Source organism: Echiichthys vipera (assembly GCF_963691815.1).
Source record: "Echiichthys vipera genome assembly, chromosome: 7".
Classification (NCBI taxonomy): domain Eukaryota; kingdom Metazoa; phylum Chordata; class Actinopteri; order Perciformes; family Trachinidae; genus Echiichthys; species Echiichthys vipera.
The window spans coordinates 12,144,502-12,172,492 of NC_139832.1; the positions used below are offsets into that span (position 1 = coordinate 12,144,502).

The 27,991-nt window shown below is 40.4% G+C and overlaps 1 protein-coding gene across 2 annotated transcripts in view; it reads right to left on the minus strand.

Moving 5' to 3' along the window:
- Positions 1-27,991, minus strand: part of frmd5a (FERM domain containing 5a) — a gene marked incomplete at its 5' end in the record, with an annotated part of 56,277 nt that overhangs the window by 6,192 nt on the left and 22,094 nt on the right. The window contains 12 exons of one of the 2 annotated variants that reach the window (XM_083916632.1): positions 2,517-2,623; positions 2,827-2,895; positions 3,915-3,989; positions 4,966-5,057; positions 5,186-5,249; positions 5,894-5,982; positions 6,161-6,248; positions 6,960-7,083; positions 7,853-7,950; positions 9,909-9,987; positions 11,018-11,060; positions 13,284-13,388. In XM_083916632.1, the coding sequence (XP_083772758.1) occupies positions 2,517-2,623; positions 2,827-2,895; positions 3,915-3,989; positions 4,966-5,057; positions 5,186-5,249; positions 5,894-5,982; positions 6,161-6,248; positions 6,960-7,083; positions 7,853-7,950; positions 9,909-9,987; positions 11,018-11,060; positions 13,284-13,388 (1,033 nt within the window). The remainder of the gene's footprint in view (positions 1-2,516; positions 2,624-2,826; positions 2,896-3,914; positions 3,990-4,965; positions 5,058-5,185; positions 5,250-5,893; positions 5,983-6,160; positions 6,249-6,959; positions 7,084-7,852; positions 7,951-9,908; positions 9,988-11,017; positions 11,061-13,283; positions 13,389-27,991) is intronic. The other variant, XM_083916633.1, reaches the window with a different exon arrangement.

Below are 27,991 nucleotides of genomic sequence, written 5' to 3' on the forward strand. Positions count from 1 at the left end.
TCTTAAACCGCTTATCCGGGGTCGGGTCGCAGGGGCAGCAGCTCTAGCAGGGGATTTCTAATTAAACCAAAATAAAAAGACAAGAAGTGAGCTACCAAGATAAAATTGCCTGTTCTATATGGTTTTTTTTTACCTGATATGGTGATGAAGGAAAAACGGTTTATGGATGAATAACAAATCAGGAATGACTGTTTTGGCTAATATTAATTAGATTAAACACCTTGAAAAAATTGAGACACTTTATGAGATAGATGCTAAAATCCTAATGAAATCCAATAGAAATGCTCAACATTGCCCACAACTTTGATATGTACAACTTTAATATGTACATATTAAAGAGATACAGTCGCTACCTTGTAAGAAATGGTAGGGCAAAACCTGAGACTGATGTGTACCTACCTAAAACCATTCAAGAATGCATTAGCTTCAATGCATGGCAAATATACTTTACTGCTACTGTACAACTGTTTTTATCTACAGTGTACATCAGTGACGATGAGCTGTGGTTGAGCCGTTTGCTGACGATATCACATTCTCCAGAGTGTCAAATTGGCAGCTTTATATCTTTACTATACAGGGGAGGGATTAAAATTCAGCTTTTGATGAGGAAGTAAATCATGAAAAAGGACTTTTAAAAAAAATAAAAAATTGCAGGGGAAGTCGAACCAATTGTGTCCAGTGTCTAAGCCTTTGCTGACATGAATCTGTCAAGTAAAAAGAAGGAGGCTTAAAGGCTGGGTGTCTGTCAGCAGCCATCTTGACTCAGTGTTGATCTGCCTCAGCATATCCTACATTATGCCTACAGCAGTGTAGCAGAAAACCTATTGCTTTGTATTTCCATCTTTAGAGCTTCCAAAAGAAATATATACTTTAAATAAACACACAGTACCTCTTGAAATACTGTAATGCAACCAAATATAGCTGCTACATATAGAGTCCTCCAATTTAAATCAATAAAATGACCTTAACGAAAGCACCAAGAAGACATTTAAAAGAAAAATGCTACCAAGACTGGCACAGACAACCGCAGGAATGGTGTCGCTCCCTCCCCACCAACATTGCTGAGGCAGATACTGATTTAAAATAGAGGAAGTCATTGGAGCTTCCATGTAAAGCACATCCCTGACTGGCTCTGTGATGAGTTTACCTGGAGGGCTGCTGGGCTGAACGCAGGGCAGCGGAGTGCCAGGTAGAGGGGTGCTGCTGGCAGACTCCTGCCCCGTCAGGGCAGGATAAAGGGGAAGGACGCCCAGGGCCTTGCCCAGCATACGAGGCCCCAGGCTCAGCACGCGAACCTTCACATCCCGGTAGCAGTGGTTGATCATACGCAGGTGGACATTCACCCGGGTGGTGATCCGGATCAGACACTTCACCATGGTTGTGGCATGCGCGTGTTTATCCTGTCCTTATGGTCCCTGTCCCGGAGCCCAGGCCACAGTCTCGCTGTGTGTGTATATGTTAGGGGTTCTGCCTTAGTCGCGGTTTGCGGAGAGGAGTGTGAGAGGTAAAACGGTCGCTTTCTGCAGCAGTGCTACGATCATCTGCATTGGCCTGGCCTGGTTTGGCCCCACCCAGAACATTGACATACATGGAGCAGAAGACCCAGGCTATTTCCAGCTGGGGTATTAATACTACTGTAAGAAACCCAGTCAGCATACACTGGGGGTGGGAAGCTCTTATAGCTCTCTAAAACCCAAAGCAAAAGTCTCAATATACACCTGATTCTGACCTCTGTTTATCTCACTGTACAAAGAGTGAGAGTATGTACTTGAAAGGCAGGGTCAGAGGGGCTTCACTGATGGTTTTATAGAGCCATGCAGGGCCGTACGCCTGCTGTGCTCATCTCAGCAACAGAGCTAGTGTAGCCACCTGTTCTGGGCCAAAAGACCTGCAGGTGGTCTGACTAAGTGACTTTAGCTGCCATTATGTTGACACACACACACACACACACACACACACACACACACACACACACACACACACACACACACACACACACACACACACACACACACACACACACACACACACACACACACACACACACACACACACACACACACACACACACACACACACACACACACACACACACACACACACACGCACACACGCACACACCCCTCTGCATTGAAGTGGAGCAGTCTGACTGACGCACACACCTGCAGCATGTGCCACCAGCACTGTAAGCATGAACTGGGCCAAATGGCTCAAGTGACAGTGTGTGTCTGAAGGAGTGTGTTTTCTCTAGAAGGGGAGGAGTTCGCACAAATAGGACTGATGGCTCCCTGATCCATTTAAGATTTTGTTCCAGCAAGTAATAACACATTATCCACAATTACATCTAAAGAGTGTGATCATAACTGCTTCCTGGGTGGTCCCAAAAACAGCAAATGATGTGTAAACAATCACTACACTCACTGCAAGGCCTCTACACATTTGCACATTCTTGCACAGCATGTAGGGCATTTGTTCCTTGCTTAGACCTGGAGAAAGATGGAGGTGAAGCTTCTTACCCTCCATGATAGATATGTGCACGGCTCTCCGACGCGTGCGTGGTACACTGCTGAGGCGAGGCCCGTGGGTGATGGATGGACAACTTCTGCTGGGCACGAGGCCAGCCCTGCAGAGACAAACATAGACACAAAGGCACAGACGTCACTGCACAGAGGTACAGCTACGAGCGGAGGTAACTCATACTGTAGCGAGTAGGTGCTGCTGATAAAAAGACATCTACAGTAGCTTGGTGCCTAAAAAAATGGAGGAAAATTGAATAAAAAATCTGATTGAGGACATTCTGACCTCTCCTGAGTTTAAAAACTCTACCTGTGTATTTCTGGAGGTTCGCGTTTGATTTTGGCACTCTGCTCCATCACCTCTTTTGCCACTCGTCCACTGTTATAAAGCACAGAGACGATGCTCAGGATGAGTTTCACATACATACACACACACACACACACACACACACACAAGTAACCAGGCACCCTGTTGTCACCCAATGCCATGAAAGCCATCACTGCAGAGGTTGAGTACAGTGCATCATGATTGAATTAACCCGGTGAATTCAGCATCATGTAACTGAATTACCACCAGTCAGACAAATGCACACACAGACTTGCAGGCAAAAAATATCAAAACAATGATCATGGTTTGCTCTTCAACTAAACATTTAACTGACTGGACCTGTGATTTCACTTTATATTCAGTCTCCATATACCGTATATATATTATCAGATATTTCTAATCAAAATTGTGTTCCATCCCTTTAATCTTGACCTTTAAATTGTTAAATATGACTGTTTTCTTCTTTAAGGGCCATTTTATTCACATTGAAATGTTTTTTCTCATATATCTCTATGAGTTTTGATTTCAACAGCTCAGGTTTTGAGATGTCCATAAATAGTAGAGGGTAGTTGCAATGGAAACTCTTCACAGCAAAGTTTGTGGATAATTATTATGTTTCTGCAAATTCATATTGCTGTAAAAAGTTTTAAATGTACTTGTTCAATGCCGAGCACAACAAAGGAAATTTCATTCACCCCTAGATATAAATATCTCAGAGGTTGATATCTCAAAATCTGAGCAAACAAAACAAAAACTATCATACCAAGCTAAATAAGTGCTAAATGCTTATTTTTTATATATAATTTGGCGAACTGATCCTGAACTAAGGACAATATCTTGGCCATACTACAACTTTACAGCTCATACAAGGTGATAATGCCTCATGTGATCAGTCCCCTTTACTTCCCCCTCTGTGTCCGTCCTATCCTTCAAAAGAACGCTGACGTTACAGCACAGAAGGTCGGGAGGCCACGTCTTCTGGGGACGCCTCTCTCCACTTCCAGCTGGGGTTTTTCTGCAGTGTCCTCCCCTCCCTGTCACCAGTCACACTGCCATGTCGTGTACTCTACCTGTAACGGAAACGGCTGCCCTTGAAGAACAGGTTGCTACTTGACACCGTGCGAACCTGACTTGACTTCTCAAGCCTGATGGAACAAGAGAAACAAAAATGAGAGAAGAATTAAGCTTACTACACCTACGCAAGGAAAACAGGAATGAAAATTGCTAGTATGCACTTAAAAATATAAACAATCGCCCACTCATTCTCTCAACAATATGCTCTTAATATAACCACGCTGTTCTTGCTTTCTGAATCCCAGAACAAAGCAGAAACTAGGATCAAATACTCTGCTAGTAAATTATGCATGCCCTCTCCTTGCAGTATAGGCACTGCATCACCGACATGGCTCCATACAGTATTCAATATGTTTATATTGTCATAGTAAGTGAGACATTAAGGTTTCATGTTTCATTTTGCTTTCAAGGGATATGTGTGCCTCTCCGACAGACATCTTTAGTACATATCCTCTTGCCTTTTAGTTCCCCAGACTCCTTATTACAGTAAGATTCGAGTAAGTGGGAAGCTGATAAAATATTATCAGTCTGCCACTTGAGAGAGTCATTAAAAGGTCACATCATATTACCTCCAACGGAACGTGCTAAGCTATGCCCTTCCCGTGCTCCCTCTCTTTCCATTTGCTCCCCCACTCCACACACACACCCTTCATCACCTCAGCCATCAGCCCGACTCATTACTACACTACTCCCGGGCCTCTGAAATCACAGGCTGCTTATTTTTTTTAATCACCTTTCCTGAACTGGAGAGAGCAGAGGGGACCTGCACTATTATTCATAGCTGACACAAGGGAGCCATATCTCAGAGGGAGTGCTGAAGTGCTAGCAGTCTCGTGCCATTGCACACTCATTTACTAAAGGTCAGAGGCAACTCGCACCTCATTTTCCTGCTGACAAACAACCCAGGGAGGGGATGGGGCTTTTAAGGACACCAGAAGTACTGTGACAGCAACCCTCAAGTATGTAGAGCAGGTAACTAAATCGTGACATTGGTGGGGAATAAGAAGAACACTGAAATTAAATGAAAGAAGAAATTTGTGGACTCACTTATAGAAAGCTTGGTTCTCTACTCCACACTTCCAAAGGTGCTTGCACGCCTCCGGTGTGGGCGCAAAGTATGTCAAGATGATCTTTTCGTCCTGCACGTTTGTAAATGAAAGAACGTGCAGGAAAATATAACAAACGGAGACAGAAAACCACATCCAATATTCACTGCTGAGTTGTTGTTGTTTTTTTTTACACCACATCCAACAGTTCATGCTCTCACCTCCTTATGATTTGCATATACGTGGAACGTCTTGCCCTCGAACTTCAGTTTGGTCACCTCGTTCCTGACCAGGAGAGAGCGCAGCAACAGTCACGCATACAGCGAGCGGAAACAGAAAGCCACAGCCTCTTTAAATATTCATGACAACCACTTTGAGATCACATAAACAATCCCGGAGCTCTGTGTTTGGCTGACAAAAGTGATAACCGATAATATTCCCTGCAGACTGGGAAAGGAGAATGAGGGTAACCTGAGTGCTGCTGAAGGAAAACAAACAAAGCATAACATAAAGTCTGCCTTCATTATCATAACAGGAACCTTTTCAGTTAAAAGTAAACAGACAAAAACATAAATTAAACATAAGTTAAATAGAAATGCAGCATCTATTAAACATTTACAATTGATCAGTAAAGAAATTTGCTTCAAATCAGTGGAGCGTCAGCTGGTGTAATTAGCCATCTGTGCACATGCTAGTCACCGGCTCTTGTCACAGGTAGAGGCAGATGATGGATGAGCTTTGTTGAGTGTGACTGAACAGTACAACCAGCTGCAGTGCATATGTTGTTTCATGTAGAACAGCCTGCATATACTATGTCAAATTACGTTAAATCAAGGCAGCAGCATTAGTGTGGGTCTATTTACATCTTGCAAGTACTTGAGGAGTGTTCTGTTTGGCTCTCATACAACAATGTTGCACATTTGGCTCACCATCTGAGAAAATGAACTCTCTTGTTTCCCTGAAGCACCACAAAACCAAACGGTGTGAAGGCGAGGAAAGCCGGGTTCCCAGACACATCCTGAAAGAAGACCATTTCAAAATAAAACTTGAACACACATATTTAAACGCAAAATAACACATCAATCAGACATATGTTTTGGCATATGTACTGTATGTCCCAAGAGTTTCAATGTTCAAGTTGAAATGTTTTCTGAGATGTTTACTATCTAAAAGTAGCACAGCAGTGTGTGAAAAACCTTGCATGGATGAGGATCAACACCATATGTCTCCAGCATCTGGGCTTTCTGCAGGAAATTTCGCTCTGATATTTCAGGTGACTGTCCACTGAGAGAGAGAGCAAACATCTGTGTCAGTCCAACATCAGCATAAAACATGCAACACACAATTCTTGAAAGGCCAAACACTTCTGAGAGGCACAAATTAATTTCCAATGATGGGATACATTTGTTTAGTGACTGAAAGAGGCAGAGAGAGGTTATAGAGATAAATCTAGATATTAACATAAAGATCAGCTGAGGCAAAGAAACTATATTATGGTATATTTAAAAAGCAGCTTTAACTATTTTACATTCAGGCTGTTAAATCAAAGTGAGTATTCATAGTGTAGCACCGTGTGAAGAAAGAAGAAACCACTAGTGGGCAGCAGAGTCTCACGCTGTTTGTCGTTCTGCTCCTTCAGCATCAAAACTGCTTTCTACCTCTATTCTGTCTCAATGTACATCATCTCATTCACATAAGAAATTCTACAAACACTTATTTTAGTGCAAATAAGCAGTCAGTGGAGATCAACATGTGAATGAAAAAGAGTAGTGTGTGTGTGTGCGTTTGTGTGTGTGTGTGTGTGTGTGTGTGTGTGACCAAGTTATTTGAGTGGATAGCAGAGAATAGAGAGCTTTTCTCCGCTATCTGCTCAAATAAGTGACAATGATCTGTGTGGCCAACCCAATACAGGACAATTGTGCCTCATTACTGCGTTTAATTGCATAAATGTCGGAGGAAGATATTGATAGTGCAGTATTATAATCTGACTCTTACATCAGCTCTGTCTTGTGTATGTCTGCAATCCGGCGCTCCAGCTTTTCCGAATGTTTAGGGAAGAACTGGAATTTGGAGCTGTAACCTTCAGGATGCTTCCCAGGGTCGTAATTGCCAATCTCAGCTAGAGAGAGGATCAACAAACAGTGAAATGTTAAACGTATTCACAAACATTCAGGGCAAATAAATGTTAGAAAACGATGTCTGGGACTCACAGCAGAGTGCTGCTTTTTGCAGGGCCAACATGCCCAGGATTATTTGTGTTCCTTCATGCCACGCTGCACTCCCTCGGATGACCCTGATGCTGATTTCTCTCTGCAAGGAGGAGCTGACCAGGCAGCCAATCTTTAATTCATCAGCAGCCCCTCCTCCAGAGGAAACGCTGTGCTTTATGTGATGTTAGCTGTGCCACCATACCTACCTCATGTGCCTCGTGTTTGTTTATGTCGGTGTGTGCGTGTGGTGAAAGGACAATAAGATGCCAGATAACCACTTCAAAGACTTTATAATTGAGTGTGGCTTCTTGTTTATTAAAGAGTGTGCAAGTCACTGAACTAATTATCCTACAAGATACACAAATAAACCTTCACTTAGTACGAGCTTTAGAGTCAATATCAGTAGGGGAACTCACATCCGACGAGTGTGAAATGCTCATTGTACTACATGCTACAATCTTATGTTGTTATATGAAAATATATGAGCTTATTCTTTGAGTATCATTATGATGTACATTCTCACTCTACCACCTAATTTGGCTTCTTTCCACATAAAATGTGCGTTGCTGGCAGTATTTATGAGACTGGTGAACTACAGGGTAATGGTAAAACAGAGGTCGGAGCACAGTGCGAAGCGGAGAGTGGTGCAAGTCATATCCATCTGTCACCTTCCATTACCTTGAAGGATGTGAGCAGCCAGCATCGCCGCGTCCGAGGTTTTACACAGGAGTCGACCGTGGTAGAGGTCCCTCTTGATTTGCAGGAAGACAAGATATCTACGAGGCAAAGGACAAAAAACATGTCAGACCGTCGGACAGGCCTGATGATATTCATAAATACTACAAGCCATCATCCAGTTACATTTCTCAATGAAAAGAAAAGACAGAAGAGGTGGAGAAGCAAAACAACAAACCTGATAATCCTCAAAGACTGTTGAGATCATGTTCCCTATGGGTGTTCTTGAATATTTCTTTTTGATTTAGCTGAAACAAGGGTTTTGTTATGGGGAAAGGAGGGTAGGAAGGCCCTGAGGGAAAAGCTGCTACTGTCGCTGTGCTTCTCTTAAAGCTTCCAGCCTAGTTTCAGACTCACCCAACCAGCAAACATGATGATGAGGGTGATGATAAGGACTATTATTATTATTAACATTATTGTTTTAATTTATGTATTTACCCCCCCGCCCCCAACCATGAAAAAGAAATCAGACATTTATCTCATTGTTTTTCACAATCAATCAGCAGACCTGCTTCTCTCTATATAGGCCATTTCCCTTTCTCCAAAAGGCGCCTTCTGTGCAAACGGATGCATTAAAAGGCTGCTTGAATTTCCCACGTTGTTCAAACTGCAGCACACCCCTTTTAAAAGGTGTGACGAGTACAATAAAGAGGTAATACTTCAACAGCCATTTAGTACTGATGGTTGCTGATTTTCTGACTGTATCACAAAACATCTGTATAAGACACAAAACGTGCGCTCGCAGACATTTCACCTTTACAGTTCTTACAGTACATGGTCAGTTGAGAAAAACAATATGTGCACCCTTTTTATTCATGTTTCTCTTTTTTTTCACCTGTTTTATTTTTTATCGGTTTGGACTAAAAGGGGAAATTAACAGTTGAGCTAAGTCTGGTTCATTAACACTGATGTTTTTAAATTTTCATTGTTGATTAGTGCGCGTTGTCCCCACTGAATTAACAAAAGAAGTCCCAATTATTTGTTTTTTGTTTTTTTCCGGTCCTGTGGATCTCCTCACAGGTGTGATTGTTTTCCTGAGGATTACATACATGCTCTGATGAGCTGAATGTATCAGCAGTTTTGTCAGTCAATTTCTTAAAATTCAATTAAAAATACAATAATAAATTATTTTGCCTTTTTTTAAGCACTGGAGTGGTACATTCTTCCTGAATTTGTTTTTGGGGAAACGCAGGTGGAAATGCATGTTAACAATATTGAATCGGGCAATTTTAGCACCCTTTGCCCCCGTCTCCTCTATCCGCCCAGTTTATTACACTCTACATGTGGAAATGTTATCTCATTACACCTCAGAGAGAGAGAGAGAGAGAGAGAGAGAGAGAGAGAGAGAGAGAGAGAGAGAGAGAGAGAGAGAGAGAGAGAGAGAGAGAGAGAGAGAGAGAGAGAGAGAGAGAGAGAGAGAGAGAGAGAGAGAGAGAGAGAGAGGCCTCCTCTCCCTCTTGTCAGTAATAAACGTATCAGTAAACTGTACATGCACACAGCTGGCTCCTCTCAGCGGTATCTGGAGGCAGTTTAATCTCAACGTCCTTCACACTTTTTATTTGTCACGTTCACCTTTCACAAAGATCTGGCATGTAGGGGCCTTTAATGATCTACGCATTATTTTTCGAAGACTAAGCTACGAGGGAAAGCTTTTACATTCGTCTCTGCTTCACAACTCCTCCTGCAAACTGTAATCTGTGTAATATTTATCATAATGTTTTAGACAGCAATGTACTCAGGCATTTTAATTATGAAGGCCCATAAATAATGTTTTAGAAAGAGACATCTTTGCTCCATCCAAACATTTTAGAGCACAATCTGTACAACAGGAAATGTTGAACGAAAAAAAGGACAAAGCCCAGCTGCTTTTCACAGGTTTGTCAAATTATGGAAGTCTTTCTTCCTTACTTTTAAACAAGGTACAAACAAAGGTAAGCTGTAGCTGTGTAAGAGCCCTTATCAATTCATCTGAAGTGAAAGCAACAGCAAGAGGTCATACCGAGTGATTTCCTCCTTTAGAGAAGCAGGTTCGGGAGGGTAGAACTTGACTCTCAGACACATGGTGAATGGAGGCTGAGCTGGAGGAAACACACACAAAACATTTAAGAAACTGACAAGAATCCTTTCATTGTAAGAGATCAAACAATCAACAGGAGATTGAGGCAGACAGCAGGACTGTTTCGAGACACACGCAGATTTATCCCTGTGAATGAAAACAATACTTCAATATCAAAAAGTGCAGCAGTAAGTAGTTGTTTGTCTTCATCCGTACTCTTCTATTTCTCTATGTGAATCATACTGTATATAGCCTCGTTTGTTGGATATATGTTTTATGCGTTTTTTTCTGAAAAGCAAGCAAGTTTTAATAGCAACAGAATAAAAATAATAAGTAAAAGTACTTACTATGTAGGAAAATAGCTCCCAGAGTATTAGGCAGCATTTAATGCTGTAGTTGGTCAAGGTCAAGCAAGTGTTAACTTCTTTACACTAATGGGGAAGTTAATATCTAAGAAATGCATCATATTTAACAAGCTCATCGCTGGTTGTGTGTATGACATGATATTCTGCTAACTGAAAAGAGTAAAGGGTATAATGTTTTTTCCCTTTCAATTGTAGTGAACAACAGCAGAAAGTACCATAAAATGGAAATACTCAAGTAAAGTGAATTAGTTGTATTGCATACCCAGTAATTGTTTGGTTATTTCATGGTATAAAGGACTTAAATGATTAATCAGTTATCAGTGGTTGAGCTGTTTAACGTTGTGTTACAACAACTCCACAGTAAATTATATGGCTCAAATATACATTAAGTCATTCAACTCCTCCTTGCAATCATCCTCTCTCATGTCGCTGTACCTGTTTTGTCTCTCTGTCTGACTATTAATTATCTGTTACATTCCACTATTGCTTCTGGTCACTCTTGTGCTGTCTTTTGCTTGTCCCCCCCGACCACCATTACCCTTTTCTTGTTTTTGTTTGTCACTGTCATTGTACGCGTCTTTGGGTTCTTGAAAACCTCTATATATAATAAATCGTTTACTAAATAAATACTAAATAAATAAAATCACCTAGTATCCATGATTACAAACATGAACTCAAAGTACTTACATTTCATTTGCTTTCCAATTGATTTTGAAAACTCCAACCAGTGCTGCATTAGAAAGAGAGAAAAACAGATGAAAGCATATAAATTGTCACAAAAAGTCACTAAAATAATCATCTCTGAGTAAACAACACATCACATCGTTCAGCTGACACTTTCAACAGCAGTTGCCATGATGTTCAGCTGTTACTACTGACAGTTTTCTGGGGAAACCTGTTCATGCCACATGTGGCGTTACTACGGCGCTGTCGGAGCAATATGCAGTATACCAAAAGCTGCATTGAATATTAAGGATTTACATTTTTTTTCTTTTGAAAACACGACTGACGATGTCTCTCAACACACTGTTAGAGCAGGAAGGATTTGACTTTGTGTCTACAGAAACAGATTTAGATTCTTCATTCTCTCTGGGAGCATAATATTCTCTCCCCATCTCTCTCCCAGGTTGCCTTCTCGCCAACCCAACCCACCCACAGCAACAACCACCAAAATAGTCCTGGGTGACAGCATGGGAAAAGCAGCATCAGCAGGACTTTGCTTTTGTCTGCAGGACTACAACATGATCTGTGAACACGTGAATACTTCATGAATGAGCCTGATGGAACAACCGTCAGCCTGAAAGATGCCGTGAATAAGAGAAACTGAAGAACACAACTATTCACTCTGGTCCACAGTCCAATCCAAACCCAATCCATATTTAAAAGTAAAGGCCTGCATGGGATTTCATATGGACACAAAGCATCACAGTTATGTTTGTGTGAATTGTGTGTCATTTTGAGTTCACATTCAACAACTTCTAATTATAAAACATTGGACACAGAGGATATAACTCTAAGATTTTAAACTCTTAATTTCCATTCAAACTTAGTCGCACCTGGTCTTATAACAAGAGAGACGAAGCATTTTTTTTACCCTTGTTAAAGTGTAATTCCGGAGCAAAATCATCCCTCGTCTTTTTCGGCACTTACATGCATCAAATAAGCCGTCGAGACAGTTTTTTTCGTGTAACAACTATTACCTGAGAAATCTGGTAGAGTCGTTAACAGCCAGACGTGGCTAACACTGATTAGCTCAGGGCCGTACGGTGAACGCATTCAAACGTCTTTTTAACCACCAATACTGCTCAAAATAACACCAAACCTCTGAAGTAGCATGATAAGTATCCCTACACATAAAACGAAGCACCAACCACGTAGTTAGTGAACCGGGAGTTTATTAAAAGAGTGTTGAGTGTTGAAAGACTTAACAACTGGTCCCATTACTGGCTCCTCTCGTAGTAAAGTCCATTCAATCCAATCAGTCCAATCTAACAGGAAGGAGCCAATTGGTGCTTTGTTTTATGTGTAGGGACTCTTCTCATGCTACTGCAGAGGTTTGGTGTTATTTTGAGCAGTATTAGTGGTTAAAAAAAGCTGCTTTAATGCCTTCACCTTACTGCCCCGAGCTAATCAGTGTTAGCCACTTCCGGCTGTTAGCAACTCTACAGGATTGCTCTGTTAATAGTTAGTGCTGAAAAAAGACCATGGGATGATTTTGCGATTTTGATTAGACTTTGAGGATACCATGGCAGACTGTTAAAGGAATAATTCAACATTAAAGGAAACATTTCGATAAGAAGATTGATGCTGGAGCGAGGAAGCTTTTATCCTAGATTAGCCTAAAGCATGGAGAAGCAGCTAGTCTGACTCAAAACTAGACCTACCTTCACCTCAAAATCCCTGCAATCAACATGCTGTATCCCCTTTGTTTAATTCATAAATAAGAAGAAATGTAACTACTTGTGGATTTTAAAGGCAGTTTAACCTTTTCTTCCAGTCTTTATGCTACGATAGACTAACCAGGTTCCGACTGAAGCTCCATGCGAAACGGGCATGACAAGTGGCATCGATGCTTTCATCTAACTCTTGTCAAGAAAGCCAAAAAAGGTATTTCCCAAAATGATTAACTATTCCTTTAAACCAGGAACAAAACATCACACAAAACAGATACATTATAGACTTTAGTAATACTGTAACATGCATCATATCAATGGAATAAAAATACTTCAAATTCATTGCTTATGATTTCTTTTGGGACATGGACCTGGATGGTATTGTGTACTATTGAATGGATTAGCTTAGTTAATAAATAAACACAAACAAAAAATCTACACCTCACTCTAATTAAAAATACCTTATATAAAAAAACAATTAAATCAAACAAACATATGCATGCACACAAAGAACCCTGTCATGATCTCACACACACACACACACACACACACACACTTACCCGCTGCTTGTCTGGATCCACATATCTGATTCCAAAATAGTCTTTCTCCAGCAAGTTGAGGTGGTGGCAGATGAGGTCAAACAGATACTGTCCCTTTGCATCCCGCTGTAAGAGGGAGGAAGAAAAACAATAAATCAGCAAACACTCCCACAGCAACAAACCACAAACATATTTGAAGATGTGGCCAAGAAAAGATTCAACAAAAGAAAAGGTACTGTCCTGGGTTCAAACACGAGAAATAATTCCTGCTAGCAGAATGTGCTTCAGATTTTTTTTTAAACCCTGCCAGAGATATCTCAAATTCATCCAATATTAATACACAGTCAGAGCTGTCTGAAGCGTCTGGAATAAACCCTGTTCACAGCTAAAAGAGGATCTCAAAGAGAGGATGGATTAAATATGCCGAAGTCTCACTGGGGTTTTGCTAATACTCTGCATTCTCATGAAGAAGCTTCCCTTAGAGGAACACTTGTGTATACTGCAACACAGAGACAAGCATGGGTGTCCTCCACTGTGCTGTTCACAACACTGTATTGGCACAGCACTGCTAAACGTTCTGGCTCAAACCAGGAAATGTTGATCAGACTGGAACTGTTTTTCCTGTACAGATCCAACAAAAGCACATAACACTGTTAAAAACGTCTTCCCCATGAAATTGTTGTATACACCTATGAGGGATGCAGATACAATTCGCATAAGTAAATTAAGAGCAATGATCACAAACAGGAGCATCACTGCAGCGAGCCACTTACAGTAAGCGACAGTTCTTCGACTAATCAAAAGCTGCGGAGGTGCCACACAATGCAAATCTGTGTCACTGTGAAGGGCTAAATTTAAATCTGAATGTTTAAGAATGACAAAAAAACGTGGCAAAGTCTCAAACTGTACCATTATAACTAAGGAAAATATCTGACTGGTCAATACCTATTCAATACCTACCATAGACTGTATAAAAGATGAACGGCTTGATGGCTCCCAAAAAGTGAAGCCAAAGCATCTTGATCGCCCCTGTTGGCTAGCTGCAGTATAGGTCATAAGCCCCGGCCCCTCCACATTAGCAGATGGTATATGGACCATACTAAAAATAACACCTCAAAATTTGGTTTCTGTCTCTGTAGGTTTTTATCATGCTGATGTTTGTTCAAGTGTTAATTTTTCTGATAAGCTTGGTTTTAATTAGTTATTTGATGCTACATAAATGGGGCGAAATGTCATGTTAGACAGGTGTGATCGACGCGCTATGGGTCGGGCAGGTATATGGACGCAGCTTTGATGATGGCATATTTAAACATACTAGTTAGATATCGTAAAGAATGCGTGATCAGATTAATAGATTCTCTCATCAAATGAAATTTTAGACTTTACTTCATTTAACCTTTCATAGCTGTTTGTGTTACCTACAAATTGAGAACCTTTTTTCTTTGTTGAAAAACAAGTTTTTATTCCTAAAACTAAGGTTTTAAATTTTACCCAGTTTATAACCATGATTAAATCACATGTTAGCTGAGGTCTAATGGGCACTCAAGTCTCATTCCTCATAATGGCTCATGAGGAGGTCAGCTAAGGTCAAGGTTGGGCAGCCACAGTCGGCTGTCTCGCTCTTCCTTCCACTCTCTCTGCTCTTTTGCCCTGTGACGGCAAGTAGAAGTGTCACTGGCAGCCCTCTCCTCCATGTCATTACTCAGGCAGCAGATAAAAAGCACTTCATTAGGACAAAGGCCTATCGATGCTGGGCTTTTCGCTTAACCGCTGTTACTCTCTGTGACCAAATGCCGATAGGAACTCCGATACTGGAGGTAACTGACCTTTCTGTAGCGAGAAGGAGGGGCTTCAAGGGTGCTCACCACTGTCACTTTGAGATTAGCCTCTTTGTAACATTACTAACCAGTCTGACGTGCCTGATAACTTACAGGGCCTTGACAAAATGGAGAACGATCCTTGTGGTGTGTTCGGACACAAATGCATTGAGATGCATTTTTGAAGGATCAGACACATGCGGTGCATACAGACAAATGAAATAGTAACTTGATTTGAAGCGGCTTTCTACAGTAACCTTATTTCGCAAAATGTTATATGTGAGAGAAACTGTCTCCGTAACAAGGTAGGGGATTAGAGATATGTGATTTTTTAAAGCTAGTTTTATCCTGGATAAAAAAGATTTCCTTGGTCAAGCAAATACAATTGTGTTATAATCCTGTATAATCTCAATCAAGTTAAAGATATTCAGGTAGTATGCACTTACAAAAAGAACACAATAAAAGCTAAAACATATTTGTTTTCAATACATACATGTATACATATACATCTTTAATATATATATATATATATATACATATATATTTGCCTGCTTTCTTCTGTGAGTTTACCATTGGGCTGAGAACCCTGCTGTAGCAAGCCATTTGGAGCGACAAAGGCAACCACAAATTAAAATCTGTTCTGTATGGCGAGGACACTGAGTCACAAAAGACATCTGCTCTTTTGTTACAAGAAGAGAGCAAGTTTGTTAGTATTCAACAGCACTCTCTCCCCCCTCTCCCCTCTCTTCTGCCCCCTACCTCTGTGTCTGCCCCACACCGACCACAGCTGCATTATTCCCCTGCTGGTCTCTTAATTACTAGATTGAGGTGATTGCAGAAGAGAAAGGATGTCCTGAAATTTCTAATTAACACTAATGAACCTTTTCCTCGCCTTGATTGGCATCTCAATATAGACCTACAGGAGCGTCGGCAGATTTACAAAAAGGGTTTACTGGTTTGACCTGATTTTTTTACAACATCCAATCCTCCTGTGTTGAAAATTGTGAGAATGCAAATGTAACAACAAGCCTGTAACAGGGATGGAAGTTTTGACTAGGAAATCACCTGTCGCCAAATGTCCCGGATAAACAGAAAAACATTGAAATAGTAAATTCCAAACAGCATCTCTTGATGTTGTTGCAATAGAGGCCTAAAGGGCATCTCAGGAAGACAAAATAAGTAAAAAGATCTTTCTAATGTTCCTCTAACTGAAAACAACACAGTGATGATTTTACTTCCTAAAGAGCCCCCTGTGTATGATGGGCACTTTCCTTTCAGATTAATCATTAAAATGGTCTCCATGTCAACGCAGGAGCACAGACCATTAATAAAAGATTGTATCACTTTATAGTGAGAGGAGTGGAAACATATTGCCATTGACTGCGTGGGACTGTGTGTGTGTGTGTGTGTGTGTGTGTGTGTGTGTGTGTGTGTGTGAGCAGTGTGAAGCTAAAGGTACCCAGAACTCTGAGGTGATTTCTTTGGTTTCATAGGCAGATTACTTTCTTTTTCCCCAGGAGGCAGAGTGGTTGCACTGGTTAATGAGTCAGAGCGATTCAGTGTCCTGACCGAGCTGCATGGAGTTCAAATCATGACCCTGCCACTTCAGCTGGGACTGGGAGCACACAAAGGCCATCCCCCAACCAGTTAATGTGAAGCTCTCTTTGCTGTTAAATCAAGTCTGTTTCTTTCAAGTGATAAACTGGAATGCATGTGCTATGGTTTAATCCAAGAAAACACAAACTGTAAATAGCTACGGCAATTTTTAAAAAGAGAACATCACGTCAGTTCGCATTTACAGCTATTTTTGTTGTGATTCATGTACATTATTACGCCATTCTAAACCAACAGATTAACACAGGTTGCTGCAGTATTTAAGCAATCGTCCAACAGTGCTGTTTTCGAAAATCCAATCTTTGAAAAGAAAATAATTGATGTCATTTCATAGTATTTGGTTTGAAGCTGGTCAGGACGGTGGAAGAATTCATCTTGTATAAAACCTGCTGAGTTCTGAAAAAAAGTACCACATTTCAACAGTCATTAATATTTTGGCTGAATGATTAAAAGCAAGACCAGTGCGTATTGACACGCACCGGTTGAGTTCCTCGGGTGAAAATAAGAAATGAACTGAAAGAGTTCTGCATCTTTAATATAGAGCTAAAAACGTCCTCTCCCACTGAGCCACAGCCGGCAAGCAATCATCACACTCATTAGCTGAGGAGGACAATTTATGATTTCTGAAAGGAAATTACTTCATACACAACATCAGCCTAACAGCAATCCAATGGTCAGTATGAGTGAAACAATTTACAAGCTTCATCTGATATCATACGATAAGAAAACAAAATTGTGAGGCCAAAAACTCTATAAAATGCAATAAAGCAAGCAGGAGTGGAACCAATTGATCGGCATATGGACGGACATTTGCCATCATTGTAGTAACTCAATGATAGTTTTGAAATAGGGTTATTAACTTATATGTAGCCCTGGGCGGCTGGAGTAAACACCGAACATGTAATAGATAGTGACAGAATATCTCAAGAGTGATTAGGACGCTTCAGACTATTCAAATCATCAGTCATGAAATATGGACGCTAAAGGGACAAGACAACACTGACAAAGACACCACAATGTCAGAGTGACGCCTCAAGGAACAATACAGCATAAAGTGAAAAAACAAAGCATTTTAATTCGTTAATGCGTATCAGAAATGGACTGGTTTCATGGAATTCAAAGATATAAGGTGATGAAGTTGAAATGAATCTTCGTACAAGACGATGCTGTGAAACAAAGGAACAGTTTGCAGCAAAATCTCTCCAGGCAAAAAAACTGGGCCATCAAAACATGATGGGAATGTGTGAGTATTTGCCCCAGAAATGTGAAGAATAAAGAAAAATAAGTACGGCAAAAGAGAGCTGCGGATACAGCGATATGGATAATTGCTTTTAAAGCCTCTTTACGGTAGTTTGAATGGGTGAGATGTGAGTTATGATTAAAAGAGGAATCCATGAGAGAGGAATTTTCTATTCAGCTGAACGCCAAGGCCACTCACATTTTTTCATAATTGATATGTTTAGCTGTAGCCCTGCCTGAGACTGTTGGCAGGGCTTTCGATGTTACGGCAAAATGACGTTATGCCAAATGTTATTATTCTTTGACACAAATAATAGGAGAGACTAATCAATTCGGCGTTCTGTAAAACGAGGCAAACTCTTATGTTGTCTACATGCCCTATTAGATGACACTCCGGAGTGAGGTTCATTAGTATATGTGATAAGAGGATTGAAACCACAATTACTGCATGTGAGTTTGGTGCTTGGCTTTGTGTGCTAATGCTTTAGGATACAGGGATGTTAAGTAATTATAGGAGGGAAAGAGTCCAATTAAAATAATTTACACATGCTGTTCAACAGGATTTTCATGTTTGTTTTTTTACAATCCACATCCCTGTATATATATATATATATATATATATATATATATATATATAAATATGTTAGTGAGCGTGGAGTTGTTCCCCCGCTGTACAGCAATTAGGTTTTCTTACTGGGGAGTGTGACAAATAACCCCCAAAAGAGAATGAGCAGCAGAATTGGTGCCATGCTTGGGATTAGCATATAAACAATGCTTCATTTTTTTTGGCATTTGCACAGCTCTGTTGGTGATGCACCAGTTTGGTCTCCCCCAGTGTTGTGAAAGACTCAGTCAGACTATGACTCAGTGTCACTAATTCAGATTGTATCAGCCCTTCAGACCTGACATTTATTCTCATGCACTGTTAACCTCGACATGAAATAAAAACTGGGCAGTCTTACAGAGTGCAGTATTACAATAACTACATCTAGGTTTAGCCCACAGGCATAATGAGTTGTACCAGACATGCACATTCGAGTTGCTGTCAAAGACCCATTCACACGTTGACTAATGTCTGTTGTTTATCAGCGTAATAGCCATAAGCATTGCACTATTGTATTTCTTGGCAGCTGTTAATGCCTCAGAGCCTTTAGTGTTTTTTCATCCATTTCATGAATGACATTTAAGAACATAAGACCATAACAGAAACTATTCCCAAGCAGAATCATTGTGAGAAAATGCTGTTAAAAGCTACACTGAATGGTCTAGTGATTGGTCTCAGGTTATAACTTACATAGTGTCTCAGCCCTGGGCTTTTTTTTTTAAACAATGAGCTGACGCGTTCACTGAGCTCAAGTCTCATCCTCTTTTCCAAAGCTCAAGAAGAGGCAGTCTGAGCTTACTTAGTCTTTACCACTGGCTCTCTCCTCAAGCCAGCCATCTTTAAAATATGCGAGGACACCCATAGGGCGTGATTACCACGACGCCTTCTGTTTGGTAGAAATATATCATACTGTGCTGATAATGCCAACCCCCTCTTCTGTGAGGGCGCACGCTCGCTGGTGTCATCTCATGATCCCCTCCTGACTGATCTCTGATTGCCTTCTTGTGTCAGCGCTTTTCATCTGCACATTTACTGCCTTAAAATTCAACTTTCCTCACGCGTTTCCTCACCTAACAGTTTGCTCACAAAACTGCCCTTTTTTCTGTTACTTAAAGAATCTGTTGACACAAACAAAACAGCTGGTTAAAGCATTGTGTCTCCTTCAATAAACTGCAGATGTCAGATCTTTATTAAAAAGCAGAGCTGCGTGAGATAGAGGGCAGAAAAAGTAAAGGCTTTCTTGGAAGAAGAGAATCCACTCAGACACAGTTTTCGCTTTTACTGTCAAGTTGTAATTTCCCTTCTGAATTCTTGATCTTTTTCTAACATTATTGAAAAGGATATTTCCCAACTGCAGCCGGTTCTATTTTTGTCAAGTGGGCTGATTGAATGTGAAGTCACTGGAGAAAACATCAATTGGGAATGGCCCTTGGGCAATCTTTTCAATAGATTCACAGGTAAAAATGTTGCATCTTGTATCGGGATGGGCGTAGAGAACAGGTTCCAGTTGAGAACCTGTAACAAATTGAAATTGGGACCAGATTCGTTCCTCTAAAGTATGTTTTTCTGACAGTTAATAAGAAATTACATCAAACCCATATGCTGAGTCATGTTGGAGAGGAAGAAACTGTCCACAGCATGGAGTTACCATAAAATATTATAAATTCCTATCCCTAATCTTGAATATCAGACCAGTATAGTAAATTACTGTCATTCCCAGCAGTATTTTAAAAAATACACAACAATCACTTTTTGTTGTCTTCGGATGTCTGTGAAGAATAGTTTTGCACTTTAGAATGAGTTGGGTTGCAGTGAGCTAGAAGTCTTAAGGTTTCATCTGTGGAGATTCTTTTTCCTGAGAGTCCCTCCTCCTTCTCTGTCACATTAAGTTAGTCCAATGTGAGGCTACCTTGTCCAAAAGAGTCAACTCGTCTGAGAGCCTAGAACCAGAGTGAGAGGTAAAGACAGGCACATCACCCAGTCTGGGGGTGTTTAATAAATAACTTCATAAGAGCATGATGGAGTTAAGATGGGACCTTGCAGGTGTGGGAGTATAAATAACTGTGAAGTTATGAGGCAGAAATTCCAGAAGAGAACCTTTTTGTCTGAATAAGCTTTGCTGTGATTGTTCATATTGTTTGCTCAGAAAATGAATCTATAAACACAATCAAAAAGCTTGACTGACACCGGCAGACTAGGCTCTGCTTTCTTGTTGTCCTCAGTGTCACTGGAATGTCTACAGATCACAGATACAATGACAAAAGTCTCTGTGTTCAAAAAGCCTCTTTCCCCTTTGCATACATAAGAGCTTTTGAACATCTCTGACTAATTTATCGCCTCAGCAAAGGCCATACATAGGCTGTGCATTGGAATTTAAATTTGTTGATGTCTCAGCAAAAAATAGGAAGCTAATGTGAAATCTTTTGCAGACAGGTTCTCCAACTTCTTTTTTCTTTCCATGCAGTCAAAACATGCAAAAGCAGCAAACAGGTAGAAGTGTGCAGTATATCAACAGATGGCTTTAAAAACCTAAAGATTGTAAAACCAATATCTTACAAAAGCTCTATTGTTTGACAAGGCGATGTAAGTTAACTTCCCATCTGCCAGCAGGACACAGTGATAAGATTGCTGCGTATAGACAAAAGCAACACATTCAAGTGACAAGAAGAGACAAAGGCAGCAGAATCCTTTCTAGTCAATTCAAGATTTTTGTCATGAGTAGGTGGAAGTTTGAGTTATTTCTGACTCTGCTGATGAAGTCACTTCTAGATGGAATAATGTTTGCTAGAAAGACACCGGATTTTAGAGTGATTTTGCCACTTTCTCACGCCCCTCACCCTCAGTGTCTCATACTGACAGACTGGTCACAAGGCAGTGTGTCTGTTTCACACACACACAATCCAATCAAAAAGTACTGTTTTATTTCCCTGATTTACTGCTTTGTCCTCACTGAATGGCGGTCGCTTGACCATCGTTTCACTTTCATCGCCCTTCCCCCCTCTTTCAGGCCACTGAGTCGGGGATGACAGGAGGGTCCTACTCTTTATGTTATACCTTTAAAGGGATAGCTACCATATACAGTATACACCTATATACCTATAAACAGTACAGCAAAATCTGTGATGGTAGACAAATCTATATTGTCTTTGGTATTCACACATCCCTAGCACTGCTCATAGAAATTATGTATATTCATCAAAGTTATCTGGTTGGAAAAAATTTTTTTAGATTTTATTATATTTTATATTTTTGATTGACAAAATCATTGGGAGCACAGATGATGAGAAAATAACACAAGCTGTTCTCCTGTATTTGTCGTAGTTGGAGGAAAGTTCTGGATTTCTGGAAGGACAAGATATTGTGATTCCAATGTCACACAACACAGTTATGAAGTAGTTCTTCTTTGTAAACTGCAATCACCCGCCCCCTCACTGTAGTGATGCTTTAATTTCACTCTGTGTGCCTTTACTACTTATGATGACCTCCCACATAGTTTACAGCTGTGTCTGACTCCAGCATGCCAAAGACACTCAGTGTGCTGTAAATCAGAGTCTGTTTAGGCCTCTGAAGTAAACCACTACTGCTACAAAATGTAACAACAGCTGATTGTCTACTTGACGGATTTACTGTAATGTGTATGTATCTGAATATCTGGGTCTGTTTAAACTGTGAGAGCAGTACTAGTGCTGTGACTGGCAGCTGGCTGATTGACTAGTGGAAAGATGTTGCACTCGATTTCTCAGTGTTAGCCCCCTTTGGCTGTTTTAAACACCTCAAGAGGAGCAGTGGGGGCCTCCGTGGTGCCACTTCACCCTCTCCATTGTGTCCAGAGCCCTGGGAAAGATCCATTTCCAGTGGTGAATCCAGCCATAAAAATGTAGAAAGCTGTTTGGCCCTAGAGACTAGCTCCCTGTGCACACAGGCGTGAAAGGCCCACCACACTGCCGCTGTGTGTCAACGCTCTAATGGAGGCCCAAGGGAGAAGCAATCTTTTCAATAAATGATTCAGAGAAACAAGGTTTTTGTAGAATGCAGTTCCACCTAGTTATAGCAAGAGTAAATCTGGCCCTGCGTGGGTCATTAATATCCCTGCTCCCTTCCTTAAAATATGTACTGAATGGTTGAAAAGATTGATTCATTTCAGTGGGGAGGAGCAGTTCAGGACAGAGAGATTACAGAGTTGAATATGTTAATTTAGGAGTCAGAGTGTTTTTATTTTTTTTACATTTTTAAAACATCTACACTTACATCTGCAGAAAATAACTTTGACAACAATAAAACCAGACATGTTCACTAGAGCTGCAAATATTCCATTAACCCACAAACAGTTGGTAACCATTTTCACGTAATTGTCAATGTACTATTTTTAAACAAAACAACATCACAGGTTCTAGCTTCTAAAATATGAATATTAGGTTGTTTTCTTACTTCTTAATCAATTAACTGGGGAAAAATCTACAATGCAAATGAATCAATAATGAAAATAACATTGCATAGAATTGATGAATTGATTAAAGTCGATTCAAGTCTGCCAATTGATTTTATTTAAAAAAACACTTTAAAATCTTTAAAGCACTTGCTACAAACACTGATACACAGTCATATAAACTATGCATGATTTGTAGCACATGGGCTGAAACATGGAGTCTGTTATTATCAGGGGTGCACTATGGTGAAATAACCTTCAAAAATCAGAAACTCATTAAAGTAAAGAAATGCCAGGCTCCACTGTAATGGGTAAAATTACAAGATAATCATGTTGGTCACACACAATTTGATCGCCTACCGGGAATCAAAGGGCCATGTCTTTGAAAAATTCCCAGAGGACACTGAGGCAAGTCCTTGTTCTGTAAGTGACAAAGCCATTAGGCCTCATCACACCCTCTGTCATGACCACTTCATATTCTTACATAACTAATTTTTTTAAACCATTTTTAAAAAATATTTTAGGATTGCAACAAGAGCAGATACAAACCAGGTTTTTAAAATGCAAGTTTATCATAGCTTTAACTTATAGAGACTTCACAGAGTAATGTTCAGAAAATCTGTAAACCCTGTTTGTTTGATTTAATCTCATGTGATGTAATTCAGGCTACTTTTCATGGCAGGCACACTCCTCACTCCAAACTGTCCCAAGGAGGTTGTTGAGTTGGACTGAGGGCTCAGCAGCTCTCTTTTCACCCTCTTATACACAGTGTGTAGAATCATTTCTTTGAGATTGTGTTATTTTCGTTGATTATCAAGTGTGACAGCCATGAAGAGTTTAACCATGAAAGCGAGGGCGGCTTCTGTCTGCGACCCACTGTGCTGTACTTGGCAACCAAACAGTGAGGCAGGACAGGCTAAAAAGTGCTGTTGAGTTGTCGGCTGGGGATTTGAAATGACGGCTTATTTGAGAGATTTACTGTGATGTCACTTATGAGGCTTCAAGGAGGAGCCTCCCGATTGCCTAATCCTTGATACTGTTAGAGCTAAATTTGACACACTGGAGATTTTTTCTTTGATTAACGTTTTACTGGAGACAAAAGTGAACCATCTATCGCACTAAATGTAACAATTAACCCAATCTCGTGCAGGTTACTTCCTCCAAACCCCATTTTTAAGTAAATCAATGAAAAGGCTGGTTTGCAACCATTTGTGCCTCACCACAGCACTGAGACTGCTCTTGTTAAGATCTTGAATGACTTCCAATTAAATAGAGAAAGTGCAGAAGTTTCAGTATTGGCATTATAGATTTCAGTGCTACATTCAACACGGTTAACCACAACACATTAAAAAAGAGAAACACATTTGGAGCCATGTCTTGTCGAGATTAAGTGAAAATCTATATGACTGGCCTAAAAGGCTGGAGGGCTTTTAATTTGAAGGGCCAGATACAAGAAGTCGTGACACTCACTCAGGCAGGCAGGCGTTTTTGACATCGCGGTTAGACAGTTAATAATTAATAGCAACTTATGTCGGAAAGACTCTAAAATATGGGATCACTTTGAATAGAACAAGGACGATTCCAAGAAGGTCCCGTGCAAACTTTGCAAGAAAAACTTTGCCTATCATTTGTTTACGACGAACATGACTTACCACCTTACGCATGTAAGTAACGTTAGCCTAGCTACTTGTCCATGTTCTCAGTCTACTTGCTGATTTTTTCTGACACATTCAGAATTAGAATCGGAAATAATTTGCCAGTGTCCATAAAGGCGGCAGACTTGTAGCGCGCGACTGTGTGCACTTGAAAAATAATGGTTATTAATTACTTTGAATTATGTTATTCATTTGCTAAGGCTATACTGGGGAGGGGGGTGTAGATAGTCGACTCATCGCTCTTAGTGACGACCACTGGTGGACCTAGAAAATCCTCGGGGGCAGCCCTAATTAGTAGACAGGCTTGAAATATGGGTTGGGCTTTCTGCATAAGTAAAAAAAATGGTTTGAATTCTAACTGAAGGACAGGGATTACTTTGTGTCGATCAATACACATTACACATCTGGACGTCGTATATGACATGGAGTTCCCCGATGCGCCATTCTCGGGCCCTTTGTTCTGTTGAATATCTACATGTTCCCGCTACAGCACTGTATGTATTTTATACATATGTATATCAAAGTAAGGGCTTAACTTAGCAATCGGCTCTTTGTCCACATCACAGATCCATATCATCTTCTGTAATGTTTTACATAAAGACACGGGATAGCTAGCTATGACTGATAGTGTTAATGCATATGTACTGTATGTCACCTGCATGGTGTGCCCTACAGATGCTTTTAATGAGCTGACATGGCTTCAGTTTGTTCACTTTAAACTAGAAATGCTTTTGAATCTGAGCATAAACCCTGTGACAGTGGGCGCCTCTGCAGCTAACCTTGTCTGAGGTCAACCAAGGGGAAAACGAAGAAGAGCATAACTTAATTGGTTTGCATGCTTAATTAAAAGCTGGTATTTTGAGAGCAATCTGATTGTGCAGCTAATAAAAATTAAGCCTCTTAGGATGAATCTCCAGAAGTGGAGCAAAATCTAGAACTTTCAAAGGCAGCTGTGAGAACTGTTTTAGTCGCCTTTCAGCTTCAGTCCCATGCAGCTTAGCTTCTTCTCCTCAGGGGAGACATGGTGTTGATTGTCTTATGGCCCCGCGGGGACCGAAGGTTAAAACCTCAAATGCAATCATATGGGATCCATCATCATGTGCTAAGACAAAGCAGTTATTGTGTCTCTGAGCAATCTAGAAACCTGACACACCGAAGCACAGGTGACTAACTGTGTCATTTACTTTTAAGTAGCCACAATAATTTCAAACACAATTTATCATGCCACCCCAGATGTGTGCCCTATCCGAAACCACCACTGACAATCAGAGTGTATTCCCATAACCTCTTCCCTTAACTTCTGAACACTTCAAATAAACCCAGAGGGACAGACATAGCATTTTCTCTCGTCATTTATGCTGTGTGAAAATATTGTCCCTCATAAGCTGATCAGAAAGCTGTCAACAGTGAAAGAGACAGGAGGAGAGCTGAGGACATATCTGACAACATACAGTGTACTTTTAGAGCACTGGCTTCTTATTCTCGCAGCTTTCAATGGGCACACCACTGCATGTTCAGACCAGAGGGCTTAGCATAATTTTTGTGAACAGCGGCCTAAGCATTAGGTGTTATATTATAACTTTTCTCAAAACAGAGCTGTGCTTCAAACACATTCTTGACAGTCTCATAGCAACGGCGGTTTCCATGAGCAGCACTTCTTACAAGCCTCTCTTACTCGATGCCTTACTCTTCAATGCATGCCTTTGAATGGAGGTAGGCGACTTCTAGCAGAGCATACACAATGTAAAGATAGCACTCAGTCTTCTGAAGTAACAGAGTCTCAAATTCATCTTCAGCTGTCTCCCACGCAGCTTACATAAGGTATTGATTTGAGTGTGCCAGACTTCAAATAGAAAAACAAGTGAGTAAGATGCAACTCTAAATAGCTTAGCATGTAAAATATTTAAATCTTATCAAAGATCTATTTAACTCCTCTCTGTAAAATGACAGAAAACTGGCACCTCGTAATTAGGGAGAGTGAAGTCAACAATACAACCTCACCTTGACATGACTCCCCAAAAACTGAACAAAGAATTAAGAATTTGTATAAATGTTTGTTTTCTTAATAAGCTTAAATCATTTTTATGTATAGTGGAATAAATGGTTGTCACACCCATAATGGGACACCAAAAGATCATAACATTGCAAATTCCTTAAAAAAAAAAAACATGACAACTTATGGACGTCAGATCCTGAAATAAATGAATTCAACAAGCTGTATAGCTGAATTTTCACAATTGAAAACAAATTTCTTCACGAGAGCCTTCTAAATCACTGGGTGAAATTAGATTCTTGTTTGCAGTACTGTAATACCATAGTGGAAAAAAGCATGCTGTCAGTGTGCCTGAAAATGGAGAGCTTATTGTATTCCCCCTCCTGAATACCCAACTCTAACTAAGATGGCAGCACTAAGAAAGAGTTCTCACAGGTAGAAAAATGAATAGAATGAGCAGAACTTTAATAAAAAATTGTTTTTGTTTTTTGCTACGCTTATTCTTGGTTTCCAGGATTCCCACGTACACACATGTGATAAAGAGTTGATATTGTCAGCACAATAACTCTTGTCATGCAAAATATTTCCCATTCATTTATCACTGGATCAGTCTTTCTTTTTCTTTTTTCTTTTGAGGTGTGACTTTTTTGTAGGTAGCTAAATACATTTAGCTGCTGCCCACGGTCCACAGTAGCAAAGGCTGCTGCTCTAGCTTCCGTGATGGGACTCCAGCCTGCTTCTCCAAACAGGCGTCGTGCCAATTTACTGTCAGTAGGCAATACCAGCCTATCGATAAGTACCACATACAACCACAGAATAGCTGTAATATCCCTTTAAAGAGATGACACTCTGCCAATGAACATGGAGAGAGAAGCAACTGCTAATTGGCAGTGACCCTGATTAATACATCTTAGTCAGCTACTGATTATTTTGAACTTATTCTTCTTCTACTTTTTGCTGGTCACATTAGGGGTAGCAACAGCAGATTATCTGTCTCCATCTCTTTCCTCTGCATCTTCCTCCGTTGAACCAACCACCTGCATGTTCTCCCTCACCCTATCTATAACTTTCTCTTTGGCCTCTCTCTTTTCCTCTTGCGAAGTGAAATATTACATTCCATGTTTTCTCTTTTGATTTTTATTTCCCCTATGCCTTTCTAATAAATGCAGATAGTTTTTTTTCACAAAGAAAAGCTTCCCTGGTAACCTAAAGAAATGTCTTGGGGGCTAAAAGGCTTTTTGGCTTCTTGAACACCTTGACTACTGCATAGAGTGACTGAATGAGACCAGTGGATTGATGCTGCAGGTAGTAAGAAATCGGAGTCCACTGATTGACAGAGTGGAGACATGACACCACCCCAGAAGGCTGAGTGGAGTACAGG